A 26,790-nucleotide genomic window follows, 5' to 3' on the forward strand; every position below is an offset into this window, starting at 1 on the left:
ATTTTAAATTTTCATCGTTGGCTAAATGTTAGGTGTTAAATGGTTACAATATGATCTAGGTTTCTATATTTTTCATAAATTTATAATTTAATCCTTATAATTTAGTCCTTTTAACTTTTCCACTTAAAAATGCGAGTCCAATAGCATTTTTTAAGTTAGAAAGTCAAAGGACTAAATTTCATTAAATAAAAGTAGAGGGACTAGTTTTCAAATATACGAAGAGTACAATGACTTGTAGCATAGTTTAACCTTTTTAAATTCATCAAGTTTAATTATTTTCAAAATAAGATGCAATAAACATATTATCACATTTATAACCCAATGCAACTTGTTATTTACATGTACTATTCACAGAAAAGCTAGTTAGTAGATTTAACAACCGTCTTTCCATCAATATTGAAATTTAAACTTTGAAAACTACGAGAATTAAGAACGACCCAATTAAAGAACAATGACTAAATTTACAACTTTATATACGTACATGACTAACTGATAGTAAAATTTAACCAAACGAATTTAATTGCTATCCTTATCATTTAGTTAGGGTTAAAATTTCAAATTTTGAAAAATATTGAAATTACCTTTTGGATAGGTGTTTACTTCCGGTACACTGCGTTTAACTTTTTTATTGCCCCACGTTATAATATCACTACAATATTTAATCTCACCGTTATCGCTGTTTTTACCACAATCAAAAGTAAACGCAAGTCCATCAACAAAAATATAATAAGACCAAACCCATCAATAATATCATGACGTCGTTATATTTTTTTAAATTTTACAAAAAATATTAAAGAAAATTAAGAAAATAAAAAGTTTTTTACATCATGATAGTGTAAATTTGTCACTATATGGATATTGAAATTTGTCGCTATATTTATTTTGATTGACATTAGCTATTAAATTTTAAGAATATGAATAAATTTACTACTCAACTTTTACGTAATTGAGATTAATCACTTAACTTTAAATTTTGATTAATTTTGTCATCAACTTTGATTATTTTTAAATAAATTTTCACCATTAAATATTGATAATAATTATTCAAAAATAAAATTCAATGGAATAAATATTATTTAAAATATTTTATTTTAACAGTGAACATGAAGTTAATTTATAATATTATAAAACATTATAAATTAAATTCGAAAATGTATTCAATGGAAAGAAGACTTGAAAACTTCTAATATAAAACACATTACTTTATTTTATTTTATAAACCACAATTTTTATTAATATTTAATATTATGTTAATTGAATATTTTTAATTATTTAAATATAAATATTTAAAACATATTAAATCTAACTTAATTTAAATAAAAATTGAACGGTAGAATTTAATTAAGAAAATCAAATTTTAGTTTCATTATTTAACCAAATAAAGTGAAGTGTAAAATTCAATATAGAATTTAAGTAAAGTGGTAAATTTACCTTTAATTTAAAAATACAATGGCAAATATCAACAAAACTAAAATATAATGGCAAATTTTAATTTCTATCTAAAGTGTAGTACCAAATTTGCAAATTAACCTTTTATTTTATTTGATGTAGAAAATAAACGTAAAATAATAACAAGCAAATCATGATATTAATGATATATAAATCTAAATTTTTTGTTGGAATTTTGGAAATAATATTATTAAAAAGGATAATTACGAACTACCGATGGACATGAAAAGTACCTAAAAAAATTTAATATTTTGAAATTCTTTATGGTTCTGTTAAACTAAAAAATATTTTTTATTTGTTAACTGTGTTACAATTTGGATTTATTTAATTTTTTTTAATAATACATGGATTTAACTGGTTTATTTAATAGTAAAGGACTAACTTGATCCAGTTACTATAATAAAGGGACTTAGAAGGTATTTTTACCTTTTTGTTCCTCGGTCTAATGACTTAAAACGTACAAGGTGGATGACACGTGCCTCACAAGATTTTTCCCTTTTTTTCGCTTATATCAAATTTCTCTAGATCTATCACCGTTACTTCTTCTCTAAGTTTTCCGCTGCCGTCCTCACCGGAATATCGTCGGAGGTTCGATCTATATCGCCGGGATATTCTTCAAGCCAACAGCTTTCTCTTTAGTCGAAAGGTTCTTTCTTTTCCGATTCAAATCTCTCTCTTTTTTTGTAAATTATAATAAAATATTTTTACTAGATGTATATTTTTGCCTGATCTGATTGCTCTCGATATCTTTGCGTTTTGGAAAGTTGATAACTAGCTTAAAAATACACAAATCAGTTGATAATTCATTGCTTGGGTTCAATCTGGATGTAAAGATTAGATATCATTGAATGAAATCTGGGCTGTTCTTGCATTTCTTTGCTGTTGTTACTTTAGGGTTTAGGTCAATTTGACCCAGATAAAAAATTTAAATGATTGTGACGATTGGGCTCTGTGGTATGAGTAGAAGTTGAAGTTCTATTCAATTTTATAACATGCAAACTTTCGATTGATAATATTATCAAGTTGCAAAGAAAGGGTATTTGGAATTGAAAGCCCCTTTCACTATTAGGTGCTTTTTAGAATGAATGGTGTTGTCCGAGGTGGGAGAGGGTGATGAATTACTTATGAATTATGATTAATAAACATAAAATAGTGACACAAGAGAAGGATCCTTCTTTGCAGTTTTCATAGTTAAATAGTCTAAAAGATTAGAATTCTCCCTATTTTAAACAAGGTTGGGTTGTGGAGAAAACCAATAGTAATATTGTGAGAGGTTTAAATTTGCAAGAAACCAATTTTTTGAGGAATTTTTGTTGCAAGACGAAGAGAAATTGAGCTAAATAACCCATCTTGTTAGTTTTAGATAGGGATCCCATATGATGTATTCTTCATTTTCTGCGTTTTGTTTAAATTAGCATCAGTCTCTGTAGCTTTTACCATTTTCCCAAGTGCATTTTGGCATCTAACAATAGCAGTGGTCAATTGAAATTGCTAACTTCTGAACAGATTATGCAGTCATGTATGTTGAACCTTATTATGATAGTTATGACATATTATTAAGCACAAATATCAACTTTGGCTTCAATTTATATGTAGTAGGATATACTGATGCTTTCAAATTTTGAAGTTCATGACTTACTATTCTTGTACCATGACGAGATGTGTCTGTGCTTGTTGAATAAAGTTTTCTTATTATGTTTTGTCCCCTTTTGTTTGATTTTAGAAATGTACAATAACTTGGGAGCCCAGCCTGGGGTGCCTAGGCCGCCTGTAAATCCTCAACCAGCACCATTTGGTAATGCATTTTATGGTGCTGGTTCTGGTCTTATCCGAGGTGGTCTAGGTGCATATGGAGAGAAAATTTTGGGATCAAGTTCTGAGTATGTGCAAAGCAATGTAAGTAGCTGGTGCAGTTATCATTACAATATGCTTGAATAATGTATCACTCTTACTCCTTGTTGCATCATAGTTTTATATGCTTTCTTGAAGTTCCTGTGTCAAAAGAAAATCCCTGTCTGACGCATATCGTGGTATTGGTATAGGAGATATGATCCTACAAAGATCCTCCAAATACATGGAAACCTTGGAAAATATTGAATATATTCATATGACTTTCAATCAGGTTTCAATGAAACTTTCAATCAAACTAAGATGTCTGCTTTTTAAATGGAAAATTGAGACCAAAAGTTCTTAAACTTTTAACCTGGTCTTTATATTAAAAGGATTTTAAAATTTTTAAGTTTTTATAATCTACTTGAACTTTAAGAAGAAGAAAAAAAATTATGAAAGTATTGAAGTAATTAAAACGAAATTTGTTCTGGTTAGGATTAATATTTTGTATTTTTAGTACAACACCCATCGTACTAAATGGTTCTTACTATTACTGTAACTGAAATTGAACTAAAAACAATAAAAGACTGAACCAAACTAGCTTTATTTGTCAGGTGAGTTCTATGGAAACAATTCTATATGCAGTCTTAATGTTTGTAATAAGGATGTGTTAATCGTGTAATAAAGGGTTAAAAATGTCTGCTTAAATGGCAAAGAAAGTTGAAATACATTCCTATTACAATAAAAGGCCTTCAGTTTAAAAAAGGGATCTGTATCTGAAATTATGGATTTTGCTTGGGACTATTATTTTTTACTATTTACATCTTGAAATGAGCAGATAAGTAGATACTTCTCTGATCCTCAATACTACTTTCAAGTGAATGATCAATATGTGAGAAACAAATTGAAGGTTGTTTTACTGCCATTTCTGCACAGGGTAAGCATACACTCAGATTTGTGACATTTTCCTTGTTTTTATACAATTTACCTTCTCATACTTTCTCTTTTCCTTCAGGGCCATTGGACAAGAATAACCGAGCCAGTAGGTGGTAGGCTTTCCTATAAACCCCCGATTTTTGACATAAATGCACCAGATTTATACATCCCATTTATGGCATTTGGTACCTACGTTGTTCTTGCTGGATTATCGCTCGGCCTTCAAGGAAAGTAAGTGATTTTCCCCCCTCATTCTAATAGCTTTTTCTATTCCTACCTTCTTTTTCCTAACTTTGCAGTGTTCATTTTAATGGTTTTAATCTATGTTGCTCCGATTTTTCATTTTTCTTTATATATAAGTGTTTATCCCCCCTCATTCTTGTATTTTCTCTTATTCCTACCTTCTTTTCCCAAACTTTGCAATGTTCATTTTAAAGGTTTTAATCTATGTCCAAAACCGGTGTCTGACATATGATAATTTTCACTTTTCTTTAAGTATCTATATCCAAAACCGGTGTCTGACATATTCAGACTTGAAGATGGATGAGGATATGACCATTGAAGGACCTTACAGAGTGATTGAAATTTGAAAATACCCACGTATGACATTCACATCTGAGCTAAATAATACAATACTAACCAGAGAGGCTTTCCCTTTGTGTAACCAGTAGCTAAACTGATGTGTATGGAAGCTAGCATTTTTTTATTCTATAGCGGAATACACGATTGAGATGAAGGCAAGTTAAGGTTTACATTCTGACACCATAGACAGCTTTCTCCAGATAGTATCCAAATTATGAAAGGAAAAGAAATGGGTAGTGTTATTTGTGTGTCAATGGTTAAGGAGTTTTAGCAGCTTTTTGGGTAAAAGTACCATGGAAGCTCTTGTACTAAGAGTTGAATTGAATTTTGCCCCCTCTACTACAAAAATGAGCAAATTAATCTTATATGTTAGATTAAAGAGTAAACTGGTCCATTTGTTAAAAATTCTATTCATTTTTATTGTTAAAAACTGGTTCATATATATCAACATGAGGTACACATGGTACGTCACATGTCATTATCTGGTTATTTCGTCAACTATGTCAATTTTTAACAGTACAATTGGATGGAATTTTTAACTGAAAAAACTAATTTACTTTTTGATCTAATATACAGAGATTAATTTGTCCATTTTTTGAGTAGAGGTCAAAAGCAATCTGACTCCAAGTACCGGGGCTTACATGATACTTTTACCCAGCCTTTTGTTTTCTTTGTGTGCAGTGCTTGGCTAGAATACTCTCTTTTTCTTTTTCGCTCAAATGATATCTATTCTCTTCTTTTCCACCAGGTTTAGTCCCGAAGTACTCAACTGGTTGTTTGTTAAGGGATTATTTGGCTGGTTTCTGCAAGTCATGCTGCTGAAAGTAACATTACTCTCATTAGGCAGTGGTGAGGCACCTTTGCTCGACATTATGGCATACGCAGGGTATACTTTCACGGGACTCTGTTTGGCTGTTCTAGGAAGGATCGTATGGAGATATTCATACTACTTTTTGATGCCATGGACGTGCTTATGCATGGGAGTCTTCTTGGTAAAGACGATGAAACGAGTCCTCTTCGCGGAGGTTAGAAGTTACGATTCTAGCAAGCATCACTATCTTTTGCTCTTTATCGCCCTGGTTCAATTCCCGCTTTTCACATGGCTAGGTAACATTAGTGTTAATTGGCTTTTCTAAAACTGCAACCACTGTCTAAATTGTGTGTTTATACCAGCTTCTTTTAACTCTGATTTTAGGCAATTTTTACATTAGAGAATTTCTTCTCTGTCTAGAATATTTTTGTTCCCCAAATTCATAAAAACCAATTTCCATGTGCTGAGAAATCTAAAAATATTAGTTCCTAAATGGACTATGTGGTTCGTCAATTGGTAGAATTAAGAGGGTGTTTGATATGACGAAAAGTTATTAATGATTTCACATATTTGGTATGTGAAAAGATATTGCAAAAAAAATATGAATGTTTTCATAATTGGTGACCAAAATAGAAACAAATTGAAAGTTGCGTAATTGGTTGACAAATAACATATCTATATTTTATACTTAGATAAACTATCCAGTTGGTCATTTAATTTTTGGGCGTTTTTATTTTGTTAAAAATAATTTTTGTAATTTTGTCACTCAACTTTTAGGGTATTTTTATGTTAGCTACCCAAGTGTTAAATTTTTATTTTTAGTGGCGGCTGATTATACATGTCAAATTATGTTCATATCATATTTGCACTTCCATTTTGGTCAATTAATAGGTCGGTTTCATTTTGGAATTTTTTTTTGAAATCTTGGTCTAACAAAATTAAGTGGACATAGTTCTATGACATTTTAATTGGAATTCATGAATATGGATGTTGGATGCATTTGTCTGTCCCACCTATCTTTAATATTTGCAATTTTTTTTAAATTTAAGTAAATATAAATTTTAAAATATATATATTTAAACATAAAATATATTGTTGTTTTTTTCTATAATGCATTGTTACAGATTTACCCATTTAATAACTATATTTATACATAAGCAAATGATAATTTCATATAGTGAGTAAGACAAGCCAGTGTAAGTAATTATCATAATTACTCTTAGGGATCATAAAAAAAACTTAAATTCGACGAGATTCAAATCTGCCCGTTAGGGTTATATTTTTTATTTTGGAAAATCGGCTTCAATATAGGCTAGATTGGGTGAAATTAAAATGATTGGGTCGGGGTTGAGGTAAATACATCTTATCTTGAGATATTTACAAAAAATACTCCTAATATATGTATCAACATTTCGCGTTCAATAAATAATATATTAAGTTTTAAGTTTAAACTTAAAAATATTTATCTTATTTGTTTCAAATAAAAATATAAATTAATTTTATTTGTTGGTTTCACCTTTTGTTGGTCAACTCTTGATTTTTGAATTTTAAAATCAAATCAATAAAAAAATGACTTAAATTATATTATTTTTAATTCTTTAAAAAGAATTATATTTTATAATAAAAATATTATAAATATATATAATAAAAAATTAAGTTGGTTAACTGAAAAATTGACGAAATCTATGTCAGTTCAATTTGATTGTTTTAATCAGTAAAAATCAATGAATTTAACTTCGATGTGTCCAAATCGTTTGTAAAAGAATAAATTAAACCGATCAATTAAACCGATAACTCTCTCTTATATAATAGTGTCTAAATGTGACATGGTTTGAATCTCAAATGAAGACAGAAAAAGCAGACACACTTGCCTCGCACCTCCGCTGGCAAGATCAGAGTCAAGTTCCTACAAGACGTTCTAAGTCGGATAAATTCACAAAGCATACACATAACATATAGAAAAACATCTTCTATAAGAAATTATGCATACATTGAAGAAAATATGGTAGACTTATCCTACTATTTTAAGAACAAAAGCAAGTGATTCATTTGGACTTGCTTTCGCCGAGAAGAGGTTTATTTTGAGATTTAAATACAATAACCATTCTCACATTAAAATCTAAAGTAAAATTGGTGACAACTCGAAACAAAGATTGTCTTCATCCATCTTCCATACCTAGAAAACAATGAAAACATCAAACTCCTAACCAAAAATATACTTGAATGTATGTGGTTCGAGTTCAAACTCTTTATTTCGAAAATGGTTAAATTATTGTTTAGGGGCTTAAACTTGACAACTATCCCCATGTTCAGGCATAAACTTTTTTTTTGTCCAAGTTAAACTTTGAATTAGTCAATTATTTTTACATTAGGGTTTGAACTTTTTTTTCTAAACTTGACAATTGTTTCTAAACTGAGGTTAAACTTTAGGGCTTTGAATTTCAAAGCCCAACCTAAATTCGGTTCATAATTTAAAAAGACTTAATTTTTTGTCTAATCTTATTTTTCCAAATTTAATACTTTTATTTAAGTCCTCGTAAATTTGGGATGGGCATTCAAATTTGATTTGACCGGATAATCCAGTTCTTGAACATGTACTATTCTCAATTTTTTAATTAATCAAATAATTAAATATGGTTTAGTTAAAATATATTTCAAGTTCATGTACTTTTTATACATTTAGAATCTAGTCCTTCTATTTTTATTTTCAAGATTTTTAAAAATTCAGGTTTAATTGTTAATATAGTTAATATTCTTCACTAGTGTGACATTTTAAAATAAAAAAAATACTCGACTATAACCTAAGCCTAAAAATCTAACTTATCTAAAATCAAAAGAGGAATCCAACCTAAAATTTTGTACTTCAACCTAAAAAAAATTATAGAATCCAACCTAAAACATAATATTTAAACCTAACAATCTAACTGATAAACCTAATATTTAAATCTTGAAGCCTAAAATCCGAAATTTTAACTTAAAACTTAATATTTAGATCTAAAAATATAAAGTTCAAAAAAACCTAATTTAAAACTTAATACCTAAACTTAAAATATGTCTAAAGCTAAAATTAAACCAAAATTCCAATAATAGTATCTAACCAAATAAACCCTAAATATAAAGATTTAAATTTAAATCTAAATTTTACTAACAACCCAAAATCACAAAACTGTCAACAACCAATCATAAGAGATAATATGAATAAAAATACAAGTAAAAGCATAAAACCATAAAAGGATAAATGTGAAGAGATTAAATTAAAGTGTCACACATTATAACAAAAATACATGACCAGAGGGGAATATAGGGGGCTGGCAGGAGTCCCAGCCCCCTAAAATATAAAATTTTTATTTAAGCCTTTTAAAATATTTTAAAATTTTAAATTAGTAAAAATAAAATTTCACTTTAATCCCCTAAAATTATTAAAAATTTATTTAATCCTTTAAAAATTATAAAGATATAGACTATAAAAAATTAAAATTTCATTCGACCCCTAAAAAATTGTTCTAACTTCGCCCCTGTACATGACCAAAATAATATGAGAAAATAGAAACAAGTTTTTTTAAGGTAAATAAATAAATTAAATAAAGAGATGGGATGAATTCTTAACTAAAAATAAAAATATGAATTATATAAAAAATAAAGCTTGAATATATATATAAACTCGAGTTAAGAAAAAACTTTTGAATTGATTAGAATATTTATTATTTATTATTTAAATAAAACTCTAAGCATTAAGAAAAAAAATTATGATAATTATAATTATAATTTAAATTACAATCATTAGTTAATTTTTTATGTAAAAAAAAGTTGCTCTAATTTTATTGATATAAAATAGGGTTATTACTTGAATAAAATTCTAAACATTTTAATTATCATTTAATTAATATTAGAATCAATTATGTTAATTAGTTATTATTAAAATTTATATTTACATATAAATATATTTATATATGTAATTTTGATATATTTATATGTATATATAATATATATTTTTTAAACTAATATATAATTTATTAAGAAACTAAAAATTAGGCTATAAATATATATATATGAAAAATATTTAAATGTACATATAATTTATCAATAAACTAAAAATTAGATTGTTAATATATATATATATATAAGAAAAATATTTAAAAACAACGATAAATCCAAAACAGTGTGCTGAAACCTGCCGATAACGGAATGTATTGGTATCAAGACAAAAATAGTATGCCTATCGGTACAATACTAACTACCTCTACCTTGGTTATAGATAAAAATAATTTTTTAGATGATTTTGGATAAAAAAATAGCTTGAATTATTATTTTAAGTATAAAATATTTTTATAAAATTTAATTATAAAATATATAAAATTCAATGCAAAATTATATATTTTTAACAAATTTTTTACTAACGAGTGATTGAAAGAAGTGGCAATGTATTTTTTTTTCCTGTATTTGGAATGAGTTCCAATCCTGAAGTCATTACTATTATGGCTTTACCTTAACAGACTCTCGACTCAAATAAAGTTAGACTTAGGCCATAAAACGAATGAATGAGAACATTTATGAGTATAAGAGAAAGCTATAGTGGAATACTATAAGTCTTTATATTAAGTATTTTTAATAGGTTTAGCCCCTCTATTATAAATTATCATTTGTAGTCCTTCTATTTTACAAAATGTGTATTTTCAAGATGGAGATAACTTTTTTCCATTAAAGAATTTAGTGTAATTTTCTTTTAATATATGATACATTTTGGGTTTTTTTTTTATTTTTGTAATTTTTTCTTTTCTTTTTCTATTTTATAAATATACAAAATTTTTGTCCAATTGTAAAGAAAAATAGAAACTTGTTTAAAGAAAATAAGACATGTAGGGACTAAAAATATATATTCAAAAAGTTGAGAGACCAGAAAAGATCAAATAATAATAGAGGGAGTAATCTATAAAATATATATAATCAAAGGGCCTTCTATAAATTTGATACTTTAGGGATAAAGTAACATGAACACTATCTCAGGCTAGTACATCATGTCATAATCGCTGTTAAATGGAATCCAAATTTAGGAACAAAATAGGTAAAGTTTTCAAGTCTAAAAAATTCAGGATCAAGTTAGAAAAAGTTACCAAATTTAGGGAGTAAATGTTAATTTATACAATATAAGCCCGGCCCGGCCATAGCCATACCTATAAAAGGCATTCATGGTCAGAGTTTCCTATCTTACTTTCTCGACTCATACATAAACCAATGAAAATGCCTCTTCGCAAGCCCTCATCGACCATGGCGGCAACCGCCAAGGAGGTCACCCCGACGATATCCCCTTCCAGTGACTTAGTTTCCCGTTATGCCCCTGAAGAGTCCCGAAAAGGCGCTGATATCATCGTGGAAGCACTCGAACGTGAAGGGGTCAAGCACGTGTTTGCTTACCCGGGTGAAGCTTCAGTGGAGATCCACCAAGCTTTAACCCGGTCTAATGTAATCCGAAATGTCCTTCCACGACACGAACAAGGTGGGGTCTTCGCCGCAGAGGGTTATGCTCGCTCCTCCGGCCTTCCCGGCGTTTGCATCGCAACTTCCGGTCCGGGAGCAACTAACTTAGTGAGCGGCCTAGCTGATGCGATGATCGATAGTATTCCTTTAGTAGCAATCACCGGCCAAGTCCCTCGGAGAATGATCGGCACTGATGCTTTCCAAGAAACTCCCATTGTTGAGGTAACAAGGTCTATTACAAAACATAATTATCTTGTTCTTGATATAGATGATATACCTAGGATCGTTAGTGAAGCTTTCTTTTTAGCTACATCTGGCAGACCAGGCCCTGTATTGATTGATGTACCTAAGGATATACAGGAACAACTTGCTGTTCCTAATTGGAACCAGCCTTTTAGATTGTCTGGTTATATGTCTAGGTTGCCTAAGGAACCCAGTGAGGCTCATTTAGAGCAGATTGTGAGGTTGATTTTTGAATCTAAGAAGCCTGTTTTGTATGTTGGTGGTGGGTGTTTGAACTCTGGTGAGGAGTTGAAGAGGTTTGCCGAGCTTACGGGAATACCCGTCACGTGTACGTTGATGGGTCTCGGCTCGTTTCCGACTTCGGATCCGTTGTCGTTACAAATGCTTGGGATGTATGGAACTGTGTATGCTAACTATGCTGTGGATAAGAGTGATTTGTTGCTTTCTTTTGGTGTGCGGTTTGATGATCACGTGACCGGGAAACTTGAGGCTTTTGCCAGCAGGGCCAAGATTGTGCATATCGATGTCGATTCAGCAGAGATAGGGAAGAATAAACAACCTCATGTGTCGGTTCATTCCGATGTCAAATTGGCATTGAAGGGGATAAACAGGACATTAGAGAGTAAAGGAGCTAAGCTTGAACTTGATTATACGGCTTGGTGGGAGGAGTTAATTGAGCAGAAGGTGAAATACCCTTTGACTTATAAGACCTTTGGTGAAGCAATTCCGCCTCAATACGCTGTTCAGCTTCTCTATGAATTAACCGATGGGAATGTGATTATAAGTACCGGTGTCGGTCAACATCAAATGTGGGCTGCTCAGTTTTACAAGTACAAGAGGCCGAGACAATGGTTGACATCTGGGGGATTTGGGGCGATGGGATTTGGATTGCCTGCTGCCATCGGAGCTGCTGTTGCGAATCCAGGGGCTGTTGTCGTAGACATCGACGGTGACGGAAGTTTCATGATGAACGTCCAAGAATTAGCAACAATCCGTGTAGAGAATCTTCCCATCAAGATACTGTTGTTAAATAATCAGCATTTAGGCATGGTTGTTCAATGGGAAGATAGATTTTGCAAGGCAAACAGAGCTGATTCGTATTTGGGCAACCCGTCCAACAAGTCTGAGGTGTTCCCAAACATGTTGAAATTCGCAGAAGCATGCGAAATACCTGCCGCTCGCATTACAAAGAAGGAAGATCTGAGAGAAGCGATTTGCAAAATGTTGGAAACATCCGGACCTAACTTCTTAGACGTAATCATCCCGCATCAAGAACATGTCTTGCCTATAATCCCCACAGGAGGGACTTTCAAAGATGTGATTACTGAGGGTGATGGAAGAACAAAATATTAATTTTAATAAACATCAAACATGTGTTAGTCATAATGTATTTACGAGCACTAGTCAATAAGCATTGCTAATTTTCTGAACAGATTATGCATGCATGCAAGTATGTACACATACATATGAATGTACGTTGAATGAAGTCTTCTCACTATGTTTTGTCATCTTTTGTTTGATTTTAGAAATGTTATACTTACAAAGTGTTATACTCAGTCAGAAGTTAATAAAAAAAAGGCACATCAAGAGGAAGGTATTGGATACCGGAGAAAGTTCAAACAAATTAAATTATGAAGAAGTGAAAAGTGATAGGGTCGAAATGTGAATATTCAAAAATTGAGAAGTTAAAGTGTAAATTAAAAAAATTAAAGGATTAAAAGTGAAAATAACCAAAAAGAGGAAAGGTTAATATAAAATTTGAGAAAGATAGTTTTAGAGAAAATTACCAAAATATCATTAAATGTGTGGATAAATTGTGACCACTAAATTTGCTTAGTGTTGAAGTATAATATATGAGCCTTTGAATTATAATCATGATGTTGATGAAATTTATATTATTTGATTAGTTAATTGTTATCTCATTTGACTCGAAAAGGTTCGAATATTTTTCGTTCGTAACTGAACTTTAAAGGAAGCTTAGATATAATTTGATTAGTTTCAAAAGAATTTATTTATGCTAAAACAAGTTTTGAAAATTGATGTTCAAGTTAAGTAGTCTTAGTGACCAAATGTTACCTTCCTTACTTGAGATGCATCGGTTCATTTGTGTTACAACCAGTAGTGGCGAATTCGGGGCGCTAACAGGGGCCTCGACTTCCCTAAAATGAAAATTTTTTATTTAGGTCCCATAAAATTTTAAATTTATAATGGTAAATTTGCACTTTGACTCCCGAAAATGATAAAAATTTGATTTAATCATTTGAAAATTATAAAGATATAAGCTATTAAAATGGTAGAATTACATTTTTACTATCTTAAAACTATACAATTTAATTTTGCCCCTCACACCCAGCCTGGTGTGCCAAGGCTGCCAACAAATTCTCAGCTAAGTCCATTTCATAATGCATTTTATGGTGCTGGTTAGGGTCTTATCTAAGGTGGTTTCAGTGCATATGGAGAGAAAATTTCGAGTTCAAGTTCTGAGTACGTCCAAAGCAATGCAAATAACATGCTGGTGCAGCTACCACTACAATATGCTTAAATAATGTATTACTTGTACTCCTTGCTGCATCATAGTAATATGTGTCTTCTTGAAGTTCCTGTATCAAAATCCCTTTTCTACGCATATCCAGACATGTATGATCCTATAAGGATCCGTTGTACTAAATGGCTCTGACTATTACCTGAACTGATATTGAACTAAGGATAATAAAAAGACCAAAACCAAACTAGCATTATCTGTCTGTTGAGTTTCTCGTATTCTTATTGTTCGGCTTACTTCCGCAAGTCATGCTGCTGAAGGTAACATTACTCCCATTGCCTTTGCTTGACGTTCTGGTTCATGCAGGGTATACTTTCATGGTTATCTGTTTGGCTGTCCTTGGAAAGATTGTATGGAGAAACTCGTACTACTTTTTGGTGCTGTGGATGTACTTATGCGTGGGAGTCTTCTTGGTGAAGGCGATGAAGCGAGTCCTCTTCTCCGAGGTTAGAATTTACGATTTTAGTTTTTGATAATGATAAATGCTGAAACTATCAAATGAAAAATGGAAGATCACCTTCAGCAGTGGTATATAAGTCTGAGGAAGTCAAATTTCAGCTCCATTTGTTGCTTCATTTTCATCTCGGGGTCCGAATCCGGGCTCAGGGAGCCTTCTCAAGGTATATAACTATAAGCTTTGAATTCTGTCTTTAAACCGGACCGTCTTGTCCCTCGACCATCAAGTGCTTCATAACTAAACCAATAGTCTCTTTTGTACCCCGGTGCAGTGGCTGCATACACTTGTAAAGTCACACGCAGGGTTCAAAGGTGACACCCGCGTATGAGGCAGTTGCACGGACTGCCCTCGTGCTGCAGGTGTTGCAGCCTATATAAAATCATTGCCCCCTACTTGAACACAGCACTATCAAATCTGCAATTGTGACCACAGGTAAAGATGTTATTCATTCTTAATGTAATTCGCTACTTACATTGTTATCATCCCTTACACTCCTACTTGCAATATATGATAATCTAGCAAACCAATGAACTGGACGGTAAACAACGATGCCGAGTTCGCCTATGGTGCCAGTCATCTGAATCTTGCAACAACTGAAAATCCGGGCCTAGTCTACGACTTTGAAAGATGTCATGTACAATTTCTATGCCATGGAGGCCTCATTTAGTTGGCACAAAATCGATAAATGGATCCTCAATGCTTCCTAGATTCGGCTACGATGCTCCTACCGACCCATCGGTGCAACCTCAACATGAAAAACGGCAAACAGTCAACTGTAGGTGTTTTCAAGCGAAGAGTCCCCAGTATAGGTCCTCCATCTATGTACAATGCTATACCATTAAGGCTCTTAAAGGACTGCAAATCACGGTTAAATCAACGAGCCTCCTCTTCACTTATCCGTTGCAGAATCGGAGTTCTAAGGTTATAGTTAGGCTGATAGAAGGATTTAATTGATATGATACTAATAACTTGAGGACTTAATTAGAATATTTTAAAGTTTTAGGATTAATTAAGATTAGGTCATAGTTTAGGGACTTCTTGTGTAATTAATCCAATATTTTAGGGAACTTTAAAAGGCTTCTAAATTTGTTTTCCACATCAAAGAAGAGTTCATTGCCAAACTCCCATTGACCATGGCGGCTACCACTGCAAATACATCATTACTCAAGCCTTCTCCTTTAGCTTCCTCCTCCAAATCTTCAATACCTATTTCCAAATCCGTCCTCCACTTTCGAACAATCCCTCGAAAGCTCACGCCGCCACGTTCCCTCTCCGTTTCCAGCTCTCTTTCACAATCAAATTCCACCCCCGGATCCACCGCCTCCTCCGTCGCCCCAACGAAGGCCCCTACCCATGATTTCATTTCCCGTTATGCCCCCGACGAGCCTCGAAAAGGCGCCGATATCCTCGTTGAAGCCCTTGAACGTGAAGGGGTCAAGGACGTATTTGCTTACCCAGGTGGAGCTTCACTGGAGATCCACCAAGCTTTAACACGATCCAAACTGATCCGAAATGTCCTTCCACGACACGAACAAGGTGGGGTTTTCGCCGCCGAGGGTTATGCTCGCTCCTCCGGCCTTCCCGGCGTTTGCATCGCAACTTCCGGCCCGGGAGCAACTAACTTAGTGAGCGGCCTAGCTGATGCGATGATCGATAGTATTCCTTTAGTAGCAATCACCGGCCAAGTCCCTCGGAGAATGATCGGCACTGATGCTTTCCAAGAAACGCCCATTGTTGAGGTAACAAGGTCTATTACAAAACATAATTATCTTGTTCTTGATATAGATGATATACCTAGGATCGTTAGTGAAGCTTTCTTTTTAGCTACATCTGGCAGACCAGGTCCTGTTTTAATCGATGTACCTAAGGATATACAACAACAGCTTGCTGTTCCTAATTGGAACCAACCTTTAAGATTGTCTGGTTATATGTCTAGGTTGCCTAAAGAACCCAATGAATCCCTTTTAGAACAGATTGTGAGGTTAGTTTTTGAATCTAAGAAACCTGTTTTGTATGTTGGTGGTGGCTGTTTGAACTCTAATGAAGAGTTGAAGAGATTTGTTGAGCTTACGGGAATACCCGTCACGACTACCTTAATGGGTCTTGGCTCGTTTCCGAGTCCGGATCCATTATCGTTACAAATGCTCGGAATGCATGGAACTGTGTATGCTAACTATGCTGTTGATAATAGTGATCTTTTACTTGCTTTTGGTGTTCGGTTTGATGATCGGGTAACCGGGAAACTCGAGGCTTTTGCCAGCCGAGCGAAGATCGTGCATATCGATATTGATTCAGCTGAGATCGGGAAGAATAAACAGCCTCATGTATCGGTTTGTTCGGATGTTAAATTGGCGTTGAAAGGGATAAATAAGATATTGGAGAGTAAAGGAGCTAAGGTGAAACTCGATTATTCTGCATGGAGGAATGAGTTAAATGAGCAAAAGGTGAAATACCCTTTGAATTATAAGACCTTTGGTGAAGCAATTCCGCCTCAATACGCAATTGAGGTTCTCGATGAATTAACTGATGGCAATGCGATTATAAGTACCGGTGTCGGTCAACATCAAATGTGGGCTGCTCAGTTTTATAAGTACAAAAAGCCTCGTCAATGGTTAACATCTGGAGGCTTAGGGGCGATGGGATTCGGATTACCTGCTGCCATTGGAGCTGCCGTTGCAAATCCCGGGTCTGTTGTTGTAGACATCGACGGTGACGGAAGTTTCATGATGAACGTCCAAGAATTAGCAACAATCCGTGTAGAGAATCTTCCCATCAAGATACTATTGTTAAATAATCAACATTTAGGCATGGTTGTTCAATGGGAGGATCGGTTTTACAAGGCAAACCGAGCTCATACATATTTAGGCAACCCATCCGACGAGTCTGATATATTCCCAAACATGTTGAAATTCGCCGAGGCATGCGGAATACCCGCTGCTCGTGTGACGAAGAAGGAAGATCTCCGTCAGGCGATTCAGAAAATGTTGGAAACACCTGGACCGTACTTGTTAGACGTAATCGTACCGCATCAAGAACACGTCTTGCCTATGATCCCTGGTGGAGGGGCATTCAAAGATGTGATCACGGATGGTGATGGAAGAACAAAATATTGATTTTAATGAACTTTCTGTTATATGTACGTATGTATAAGCAATCATAGAAGCTTAGCTGTGGGCTAATAATCTAGTTTTCCTCTTCTAGGAAACTCAGGGTATACTTTTATGTTTTCTTGAAGTATGTGTTGTTTGTATATTTGGATACAAATATAAAGATATGATCTTTTAAATACACGAAAATATTAGAACTCGAATTTTAAATACACGAAAATATTAGAACTCGAATTTTTTGTATTACGTACTCCCAAATTCAAGTAACATGGCTATGTAATACATTAATCTAAATCCGGGATTGCAATTTGCATTAAAATAATCTTTTTATTATTAAATAGATCAATATAATTCTTATATTATTAAAAAAATTAAATAAATTTTAATTGTAATAAGTTAACATTTAATATATAAAAAATGTTTTTTAATTACAATTTAAATCTAAAAATATTAACTGTGTTAAATAGTAAATGATATTTTTTAAAAATAATAAATGTTAAATAATTTTCATTTAACTTTATTTGATTTTTTTTAAATGTACATAAACTAAATTGATCCGTTTTATAATAGAAGGATTAATTTGATCATGTCCTATAATAGAGAGATCTTTTAGGTATCTTCACCTAAATTTAATAATATTTTATTTATTAACATATCAAATTTTTATGTAAATATATATTGGTTAAACTATATCGTGAGTCCTTTTATTTTGACAAAGTTTGAAATTTATTATTATATTAAAAATAAAAAATTGAATTTTTTTACCTTATCAATTAAAATTTTATAATTTAATCATTAAAATTTAGTATTTTTATGTCAAAATTTGTCAATAGAGCAATTGATAAAGTTATTTTTGTTTATTGTAACATGTGATTGATGAAAAATAAAAATTTTAGATTTGAAAATTTTTGATAGAAAATACTAATGATATTAAATATTTGATTAGGATTTTTTTTAATTTAAAAAATTATAAGATTAAAGTGTAGGGACTAAATCTGAAGCTTTGCCAAATCACAGGGAATTGTAGAGAATTTTGACCATATATATAATTCATGGAGCCATTCTAACGGACCGGACATTGGAGGCAAACCCGAGTTTTATGCGGCTTTGCCCAACCAAGTGCAAAGCGACAATCAAGCGAAGTCAAGTCCACTCGTTCTTACACGTGCCAATATTGCGTTAGGTAATTATAAAGCGTTTTGACTTTATTGTATGTCGAAACCAATATACCCTCGCCACGTCAAGTTCTTTTTGCGTCCCTATAATCCCTACGCTGTTCTCGCATCCCCAAAATGTTTTCGCCCTTTTCCGATTACCTAATCGATCATCAATAATTTCATCTCCATTAACGGTATAATTTCCAGTAAGTTTATTATATATATATTTTTATATATCAGTTTCTTTTAATTAATTTTTTGATTAATTGTTCATTTATTTTCTCTTTTAATGGAGGAACTAATTATATTTTTGCTTTTTTTCGTTTGAATTATTGATTTTGTTTTCTGTTTGATTTCCGAGAAAATGTGCGTGTATGCGAGAAAGTTTAAACTTTGAATTTTTATTGGGTTATATATATATATATTTCTTTACTGGTAATTTTACTTTTTCCCCCATTTCCTCCCTTAAGAAAGTAATTAGCAAGTAAAGTACAGCATTAGGGCCCCGTTTTTGTAGAATTATTTGATGATTTAAATTAAATTTTATGCTTACAAATTACAATCTGTTTGGTTGCTAGTAAAGACTAAAGGAGAAAACTTGTATAATAGTATTGACTTCATATTGGACTCGAGAACTTTTAAACTAACATAGCTTTATTGGCATTCAGATTCAATGTAGGTTCCAATGGATGCAATTTGTTAAGGAAATTTATTCGTGTTCGATTTTCGATCTTCGGATGGATTTTGTTCAAATTGGTAGATTGGAAATTGGAAAAAGAAAAACGAATTAAGAAAAGATAGTTATATCAATCTGTTGCATATTAATTGAGAAGCAATATAATGTAAATGTTACTATGTAGCAACTTAGTGGAGTTTGAATGTGTTGAGTGCTTTTCGACCTCATCGGAGATGAGTTTATTTATGTTTCTCTGCATGCTTTCGTTTCATCTTCGAGCACTTGTTGAAAAAAATGCTTGTTCTTGCAGTGGAGTTCTGGGTTCATGGTGATGTTAATGGTGGCATAATGTTGAATCCGGTCCAAGCAGAGGCTAGTAGTAGCATGGACAATGATAATGAAACTGGAGAAAATCCCGTTGAAGGAATTTTTCAACCGGGTTTGAATGAAAAGTTGGATCGAACTTCTCTGCAAAGGGATGACATCCCAGAGATCGTTCTGGCTGATGAGCCTTACGTCGGTCAGGAGTTTGAATCTGAGGCATCTGCACATGCTTTTTATAATGCATATGCCACGAGGGTAGGATTCATCATTCGTGTGAGCAAACTTTCCCGTTCGAGGCATGACGGATCTGCTATCGGTAGGGCTCTTGTTTGTAACAAAGAAGGTTTTAGAATGCCTGACAAACGAGAAAAAATTATGAGGCGCAGGGCAGAGACGAGGGTCGGATGCAGGGCAATGATTTTGGTGAGGAAAGTAAGTTCTGGTAAATGGGTTGTCACAAAATTCGTGAAGGAACACACACATCCTTTAACGCCCGGAAAAGGTCGAACAGATTGCATTTACGATCAATATCCGGTCAGTTTTCACTTTCATAATAGATTCGTTTATGCTCAAGATATATATATATATATGAGTGAAATATCTTATAGGAGAAGAAGCACTGACCTTGTAGTAGCTTGAATTACAAGTAAACAGGTTTTTTGATGATGCAACTGTGTGCATTTCTTTACTGGTTTCTAAAATATCTATGCTTGTTCTTTTCAGTATTGGGGTAAAGCAATTTCATTTACTTTCACCCGAATATCTATAATTGAAGATGATGTTTCGTATTAGCCGAGACCAGTTTGTTCTTGCTGATTGGAAATTGAACTTTTTTTCTCTAGTTGGGGATGGAGATGATTGAAATATAGTGTAAAGGAGAAGGCATGGTCGAAGGGATACCGATACTTTAGAAAAGAGTCGGAGCAACATAGAAATATGTCACATTTGAAGTCTGCTAGTGTCGTAGGTTAGAATTAACATTAATAATTTCATAAAATCTGTGTTCTTGTGTGATGTTGTTCTCGTATTCGGATTTCATTGGAGTTTGTATGCCCTAACTTGAGCCATAGTAATACGTGCTTTCGAAGTTTAGCTTTTATGAAGTGTTGTCTTACCAGAGTTGTTTGACATAACCGATAACATCTTCGCTGCAAAACTAATATTGAGGATTGCCTCAGTAGACATAAATGCTGCTTTTTTGTGTATTCATTGCTCAAATGGCCTTTTTGTTTACTTGTTTCTATCTATCTTGGTTCTTTTTGCAGAATGAACACGACAAAATCCGAGAATTAACACATCAACTGGCCATTGAGAAAAAGAGATCTGCAACCTATAAAAGACAATTAGAATTGATCTTCGAGCAAATCGACGAGTGCAACAAAAGTCTGTCAAAGAAGATCCAACACATAGTCGACAGTGCTCGGGAAATCGAAAACAAATAGCAGCTGAGTCGTGTATAGTTTCTGTGTAGCTTTTTCATACATTGTTGACAACATATAGGACCAAAACTGAAACCAAAACCAAGTATAGCGTTACGATTTCGGGTATACACCGGTGTTTATACGATTCAGTTTTCATAGAAAAGCCACATCTTGATATTGTCGTAGGTCTTTGCTAGACTCTAGCTAGTTGTGTTGGATGCCAATCCTCGTGCTTTTTAAGGACTAGGATCAGTCAATGTACGGTCTTTTGAGGCCAGCCTTGTTCCTTTTTTTTGGGTAAATTGCACCTAAGATCACTAAACTATTAATACATTTACGTTTTGGCTATTCAACTTTTAAAAGTTACAAAATGGTCACTGAACTATTTGAAAGTTTTCATTTAAGTAATTATGTTATTAAAATTTTTGTTGTATGGTTTTCTCTGTTCTTACCATCTATACCAATTGAAAGCTTTTCTTCCTCTTTTCTTTTACAATTTTTTTATGAAACAGCTTTAAATGTCACAAATATGCGAACTAAAATCCAAAAAGCTTTCTTCTTCGATCTCTGAAATTGACCTTAAGACTTGGATCTAAGGTATGCACTACTCGTCGATTGATATTGATTTACTGTACCAATTATTGAAATGTCTTTTGGAGCTCACTAGTCAAATTTAAAAAAAAACTTAATAGCTCAATACTTAAATAAGAACTTTCGAATAATTTAGTGATAATTTTATTACTTTTAAAAATAAGTGGCTAATAAACTTACTAATAGTGTAATAACATTGGGTGTAGTTTACTCCTGGTTTAGTGTTAGTCATTTTTTAAAAGTAGTATTTATTTGAATAATTATATAAATGAATAGTTACATTTTATGTGGAGAGAATTTTGGTCTAATTTCCATTTAGATTGTTTTTTTTTTCAAAAATCGAAGCAATATAATTTCAATCGATTTTGAAAATGAGTAATTAAAGATAATTAATCACCATATAAATATTTTTCTAGTAATTGTATGTAATTTTGATTGGTATAATAATAAATTTAGCCCTCAAAGTTTATATATTTTTGTCAATTTGAGGTTGTTGATTAAATTTGTTTAATCAAGACTAATTTGACATAATGTATAAATATTTGTGAGTTAAATTTGTTATATCAGGATCAATTGACAATATATATAAATACCAAGGGCTAAATTTATTATTATACTAATAAAAAAATATGTATAATTATTAATTTATCCATAATTGCTCATTTTCAAAATTGATAGAATTAATTTGCTTATATTTTTTAGAAAGACCAATTTACTAAATGAAAATATGTATTTTTACCTATTTAATTTCGTTTAAAAATCATATTTTTTTTAATTTCTCATTTTTTACTCTTGAAACAAAATTATATAAATTAGTTTACTTTTGTTAATATTATTTTTGAAAATGTAGAATGTAAAATAAGAATTATTATTATTATTATTATTATTATTTATGACAAAAAAAAGAATAAAGAAGTCAAACGTTGCGGGAAAAGATAAGCAGAAACCCTATTCTATTCATTTTTTCTCCCTCTCTCCTTTTTTCCACTGTCAGTAGCCGTTTTATTGCTTCCCGCTCCGCCGCCACAGCCATATTTTTGGGCGCTAAGATTCTCATAAAGCTCTGCTCGTCTTTGGTAAGTTCAGTTTCATGCGTCTCTTTTTCTTTATTGAATCAAAATAGGTAAGTATTTTCTCATAAAATTAAAATAATTTAAACACAATCCTAGATAAACTTGGGTATTGTGTATTCAGGGCAAGAGGGATTGAATTTGTAACAAAAAAAGAAGAAGAAATGTAAGGTGGGTTTCTCGTGTAGAATCTCCAAAGGATGAAGTAATTTCTTAAAAACAGTTTTAACTAAAATCTTCTCCGATGACTTGCTTTTTGGAGATGGAATTATGAATAGATGTTGTTTTCTTAATTTGGATGCCTTCAAATATATGTAGATGAGTGAATTTTGTGTTGTTTATATTGGTGCTTATTTGCTAATTTTTGGAGTAATATGTACAAAATTAAAAATTTAAGGGGGTTTTATTTATTTATAAAATTATAGGCTCCAAAGGATAAACTTTATATTTTTTTTATTAATGAACAGTTTAATTTAAAAGCTTCTTGAATTACTTGCTTTTTGGTTGTGGAATTTTGGATAAATGCTTCAAATATATTTAGATGAGTGAATTTTGTGTAGTTTATTTTGGTGCATATTTGCTAATTTTTGGTGGAATATGTAAAAGATTAAAAATTTAAGGTTTTTCTTAATAAATTTATAGGCTCCAAAGGATAAATTTTTTTAAAATGAACAGTTTAATTGAATAACTTGTTTTTTTGGGTGTGGAATTGTGGATAAATGATTAAAATATTTGTAGATGAGTGAATTTTTGTATAATTTTTGTGGTACTTATTTGCTAATTAAAGATCATTTGTGTTTGTTTTGATTTTCAAAGGTTTGTACTCAGCACATTACATATCTGTGAAAATGAAGAAGAAAATGATAGCTATTGGTTTCGAAGGATCGGCCAACAAGATCGGTATCGGTGTTGTAACATTAGATGGCACCATTTTATCGAACCCACGTCACACCTACATTACTCCACCTGGCCAAGGTTTCCTTCCACGTGAAACTGCTCAACACCATCTCCAACATGTGCTCCCATTGGTTAAATCGGCTTTAAAAACAGCTGAGATTACCCCAGATGAAATCGACTGTATTTGTTACACTAAGGGTCCGGGTATGGGTGCACCGTTACAAGTGTCCGCAATTGTCGTTCGGGTTCTTTCACTGCTATGGAAGAAGCCCATTGTTGCTGTTAATCACTGCGTTGCACATATTGAGATGGGAAGGATTGTTACTGGGGCCGATGATCCTGTTGTGTTGTATGTTAGTGGTGGGAATACTCAGGTTATTGCGTATAGTGAAGGACGATATAGAATCTTCGGAGAGACTATTGATATTGCTGTTGGGAATTGCTTGGATCGGTTTGCTCGTGTTTTAACCCTTTCGAATGATCCAAGTCCTGGATATAACATTGAGCAGGTAGTCTAAAAGATGTTATATGGTGTTTTTCAAGTTCGTAGTTGCGGTCATCTACTGTTAGCTGTTTTGCCACTGATTGAATACTTTTAGGTCGATAATGCAGTGTATGCTTCATACTTTTAAGTGATTTCAGCCATTTCGGATTTGTTTGTCTTGCTGAAGCTCTATTAAGCATTTAGTCGATGTTTTCGGGCTTCTTTTTGAGACAAATTAGATGCTTTTATCAGTGTTTCCATATTACTAGATTTGTTTGTTGTTTCTTTTCTTGGAATAAAGTTTTTCTCAAACAGCCTAATGTATTTCCAGTTTTCTGTTAAACTTTTCTGATACGATTTTCTCCATTTCCAGCTGGCAAAGAAAGGTGAAAAATTTATCGATCTTCCATACGTGGTCAAAGGGATGGATGTTTCGTTTAGTGGAATATTGAGCTACATCGAAGCTACTGCCGAGGAGAAGCTCAAAAATAATGAATGCACCCCTGCGGATTTATGCTACTCCCTTCAGGTGAATTACCCTTTTTCATTCTTTACTTCAAGAGTATATTCAGACTAGGTAAAGTGTCCAAGGATCCTTTTACAAGCACTCTATCATATCGTTTTCAACTTATTCTACAATACATTACAGGAAACTCTATTTGCAATGCTCGTGGAGATTACGGAACGAGCAATGGCTCATTGTGACTCGAAAGATGTTCTTATTGTTGGTGGCGTGGGTTGCAATGAGCGGTTACAAGAGATGATGCGAATAATGTGTTCCGAGCGAGGTGGGAGATTGTTTGCAACCGATGACAGGTACTGCATCGACAATGGAGCGATGATAGCACATACAGGTCTCCTTGCCTTTGCTCATGGGTACTCAACACCACTCGAGGAGTCAACATTCACCCAACGGTTTCGTACTGATGAGGTGCACGCAATCTGGAGAGAGAAACAAGAGTCGGGTGACTTGAGTGGTCTTCCGGATGGAGGAATCTAAATGCAAGTTGCTATTAAGGTATGTATGTTATCTGGTTTTTTAATCTTTATTTTGTAGTTTTAGAAAGTTTCGATGGTTAAGTTTCAAATTTCCAAAGTTTTGTATTTACTAAACGTAAAACCCTATTGTTCTCGATTCATGCGTGTCGAATAGGAGTATGTGTCTAACACAGGCACATTCAATTTTTCTAAGGCTTTTCCATGTACTTGAAAGGTGTTTAGAAGGTCATATCCTCAAAACTATGTTCGAAGCCGTGTCAGATAAGGTGGCAGTCTAGGGTACTTAAAGAAAAATGAGGAGTCGAAACATTATAGGCTAAACCTGGTAAAAGTATTATGGAAGCCCCTGTACTAGGAGTCAGATTACATTTTGCCCCCTCTACTAAAAAATGGGTAGATTAGTCTCCCTACATTAGTTCAAAAAGCATATTGGTCATTTCTGTTAAAAATTTCATTCACTTGTATTATTAAAAGTTGGTGTGGTTATTGAAATAACTCGATAGTGATAAGTGGCATACTGTGTGTACATCATATTGACGTATAGGAATCAATTTTTAATAGTAGAAATGAATAATTTTTTTAATAGAAAGAATATTTGCTCTTTGATTTAGTATAAGGGCCTCGATTGTACTTTTACCACCAAACCTAGAGCACTAGTAGATTTCATGCACCTATGAAATATATTATTTTCATTGGGTCATCGGCATTTTAGGAGTTCTTTGATAAACATCATGTTTACCGGTACCATCAGCTATGTTTCTCCAACTCGTCGTTTTTCTTATACGCATGTTCCACCCATAGATATGGGTTATAACCCTTCAACGAATCTCCAAATACACAGAAAAACTTAAAAGGAAACAAACATACTCGTGTCAGATACATACTCGTACATGATACTCTCACCTGAGTCCGAGTAGCATAAGTTATGACCTAATCTAACTGAGTTTAGCATTTATATATTGTTAATGATTTGAATAAAGTTCCACATATTTTCATTACAACAACATGCTACATGTTTTTTTTCCAACCAGGTTTCAATGATTGTGTTGGGATCAGGATCTTGAAGATTCAGAAATGATATTATGTGTCAATTATATTGTTTTGTAGTAGACTTTACTAGGAAAAAAAGTTAAGAACAAACTTTAACTCTGTATTATGAATATGTCTGAATATGTAAATCATGTTCTGAATGTGTTTATTTGGAATTGGAAGCTTGAAACTTCACTTTTTTTTTCTTCTTTTATAATTAACTCAAAATTATATTTCCCTGAGTTTTGCATTATAATTATTGTTTTATTATTACATTAACATTAATATTTGTTGAGTGAAATCCAGTTAGATGTTACCTTATTCAGACCGAGTTATCGGATTAATCCAAGATTCAAACTTGAATCCTTTAAGTTAACAAATCATTCCAAGATTCGAGTACAGAGACCTATAAGTGAACAAATCGTTTCAAGATTTGAACTTAAAAAAAAAGTCAAATGAATGTTTTAATACTAGACGTTAGATTGCATTGTCTCTTTTAATTAAAAAAAAGAGTAAATTAATTTATATATTAGATCAAAAAGTAAATTGGTAATTTAGTTTAGAAATTTATCTATTTTTATTGTTAAAAATTAATTTATGTATATTAGTATAAGGTACATGTGGCACGATATTTCATCAGTAATGTCAGTTTTTATTGATACAAATGTATTGCTTCTTTTTATTTAACCATATAGGTTAATATACCCATT

General features: G+C 32.5%; 5 protein-coding genes across 7 annotated transcripts; all 5 read left to right on the top strand.

Annotated features, from left to right (window-relative positions):
• The first annotated feature begins 1,929 nt into the window (after nucleotides 1–1,929).
• On the top strand, nucleotides 1,930–6,067 carry LOC107938722 (protein YIF1B). The gene is made up of 5 exons (XM_016871958.2): nucleotides 1,930–2,095; nucleotides 3,173–3,345; nucleotides 4,118–4,216; nucleotides 4,295–4,446; nucleotides 5,546–6,067. The coding sequence occupies exons 2-5, from the start codon at nucleotides 3,175–3,177 to the stop codon at nucleotides 5,931–5,933; spliced, it is 810 nt and encodes a 269-aa protein (XP_016727447.1). The 5' UTR covers nucleotides 1,930–2,095; nucleotides 3,173–3,174; the 3' UTR covers nucleotides 5,934–6,067.
• A 4,729-nt stretch (nucleotides 6,068–10,796) lies between these two features.
• LOC107938702 (acetolactate synthase 2, chloroplastic) lies at nucleotides 10,797–12,834 on the top strand. The gene has a single exon (XM_016871931.2). The coding sequence runs from the start codon at nucleotides 10,841–10,843 to the stop codon at nucleotides 12,677–12,679; it is 1,839 nt and encodes a 612-aa protein (XP_016727420.1). The 5' UTR covers nucleotides 10,797–10,840; the 3' UTR covers nucleotides 12,680–12,834.
• Nucleotides 12,835–15,415: 2,581 nt separating this feature from the next.
• Nucleotides 15,416–17,635, top strand: LOC107938712 (acetolactate synthase 2, chloroplastic). The gene has a single exon (XM_016871944.2). The coding sequence runs from the start codon at nucleotides 15,459–15,461 to the stop codon at nucleotides 17,436–17,438; it is 1,980 nt and encodes a 659-aa protein (XP_016727433.1). The 5' UTR covers nucleotides 15,416–15,458; the 3' UTR covers nucleotides 17,439–17,635.
• A 1,012-nt stretch (nucleotides 17,636–18,647) lies between these two features.
• On the top strand, nucleotides 18,648–21,347 carry LOC107938701 (protein FAR1-RELATED SEQUENCE 12). 2 transcript variants are annotated; one of them, XM_016871930.2, is made up of 3 exons: nucleotides 18,648–18,795; nucleotides 19,576–20,123; nucleotides 20,855–21,347. In XM_016871930.2, coding segments are annotated over exons 1-3 (726 nt in total). In that variant the 5' UTR covers nucleotides 18,648–18,794; the 3' UTR covers nucleotides 21,032–21,347. The 2 variants fall into 2 exon arrangements, with proteins under 2 accessions (XP_016727419.1, XP_016727418.1); XM_016871929.2 differs by lacking the exon at nucleotides 18,648–18,795 and adding an exon at nucleotides 18,797–19,024.
• A 1,146-nt stretch (nucleotides 21,348–22,493) lies between these two features.
• On the top strand, nucleotides 22,494–26,317 carry LOC107938720 (probable tRNA N6-adenosine threonylcarbamoyltransferase). 2 transcript variants are annotated; one of them, XM_016871956.2, is made up of 6 exons: nucleotides 22,511–22,677; nucleotides 22,796–22,842; nucleotides 23,488–24,077; nucleotides 24,426–24,581; nucleotides 24,702–25,070; nucleotides 26,083–26,317. In XM_016871956.2, exons 3-5 carry the CDS (start codon nucleotides 23,520–23,522, stop codon nucleotides 25,050–25,052), a joined length of 1,065 nt encoding a protein of 354 aa, XP_016727445.1. In that variant the 5' UTR covers nucleotides 22,511–22,677; nucleotides 22,796–22,842; nucleotides 23,488–23,519; the 3' UTR covers nucleotides 25,053–25,070; nucleotides 26,083–26,317. The 2 variants fall into 2 exon arrangements, with proteins under 2 accessions (XP_016727444.1, XP_016727445.1); XM_016871955.2 differs by lacking the exon at nucleotides 22,796–22,842 and having other exon boundaries at nucleotides 22,494–22,677.
• Nucleotides 26,318–26,790: the final 473 nt, after the last annotated feature.

This window comes from Gossypium hirsutum, chromosome D02, assembly GCF_007990345.1.
Source record: "Gossypium hirsutum isolate 1008001.06 chromosome D02, Gossypium_hirsutum_v2.1, whole genome shotgun sequence".
Lineage (NCBI taxonomy): Eukaryota > Viridiplantae > Streptophyta > Magnoliopsida > Malvales > Malvaceae > Gossypium > Gossypium hirsutum.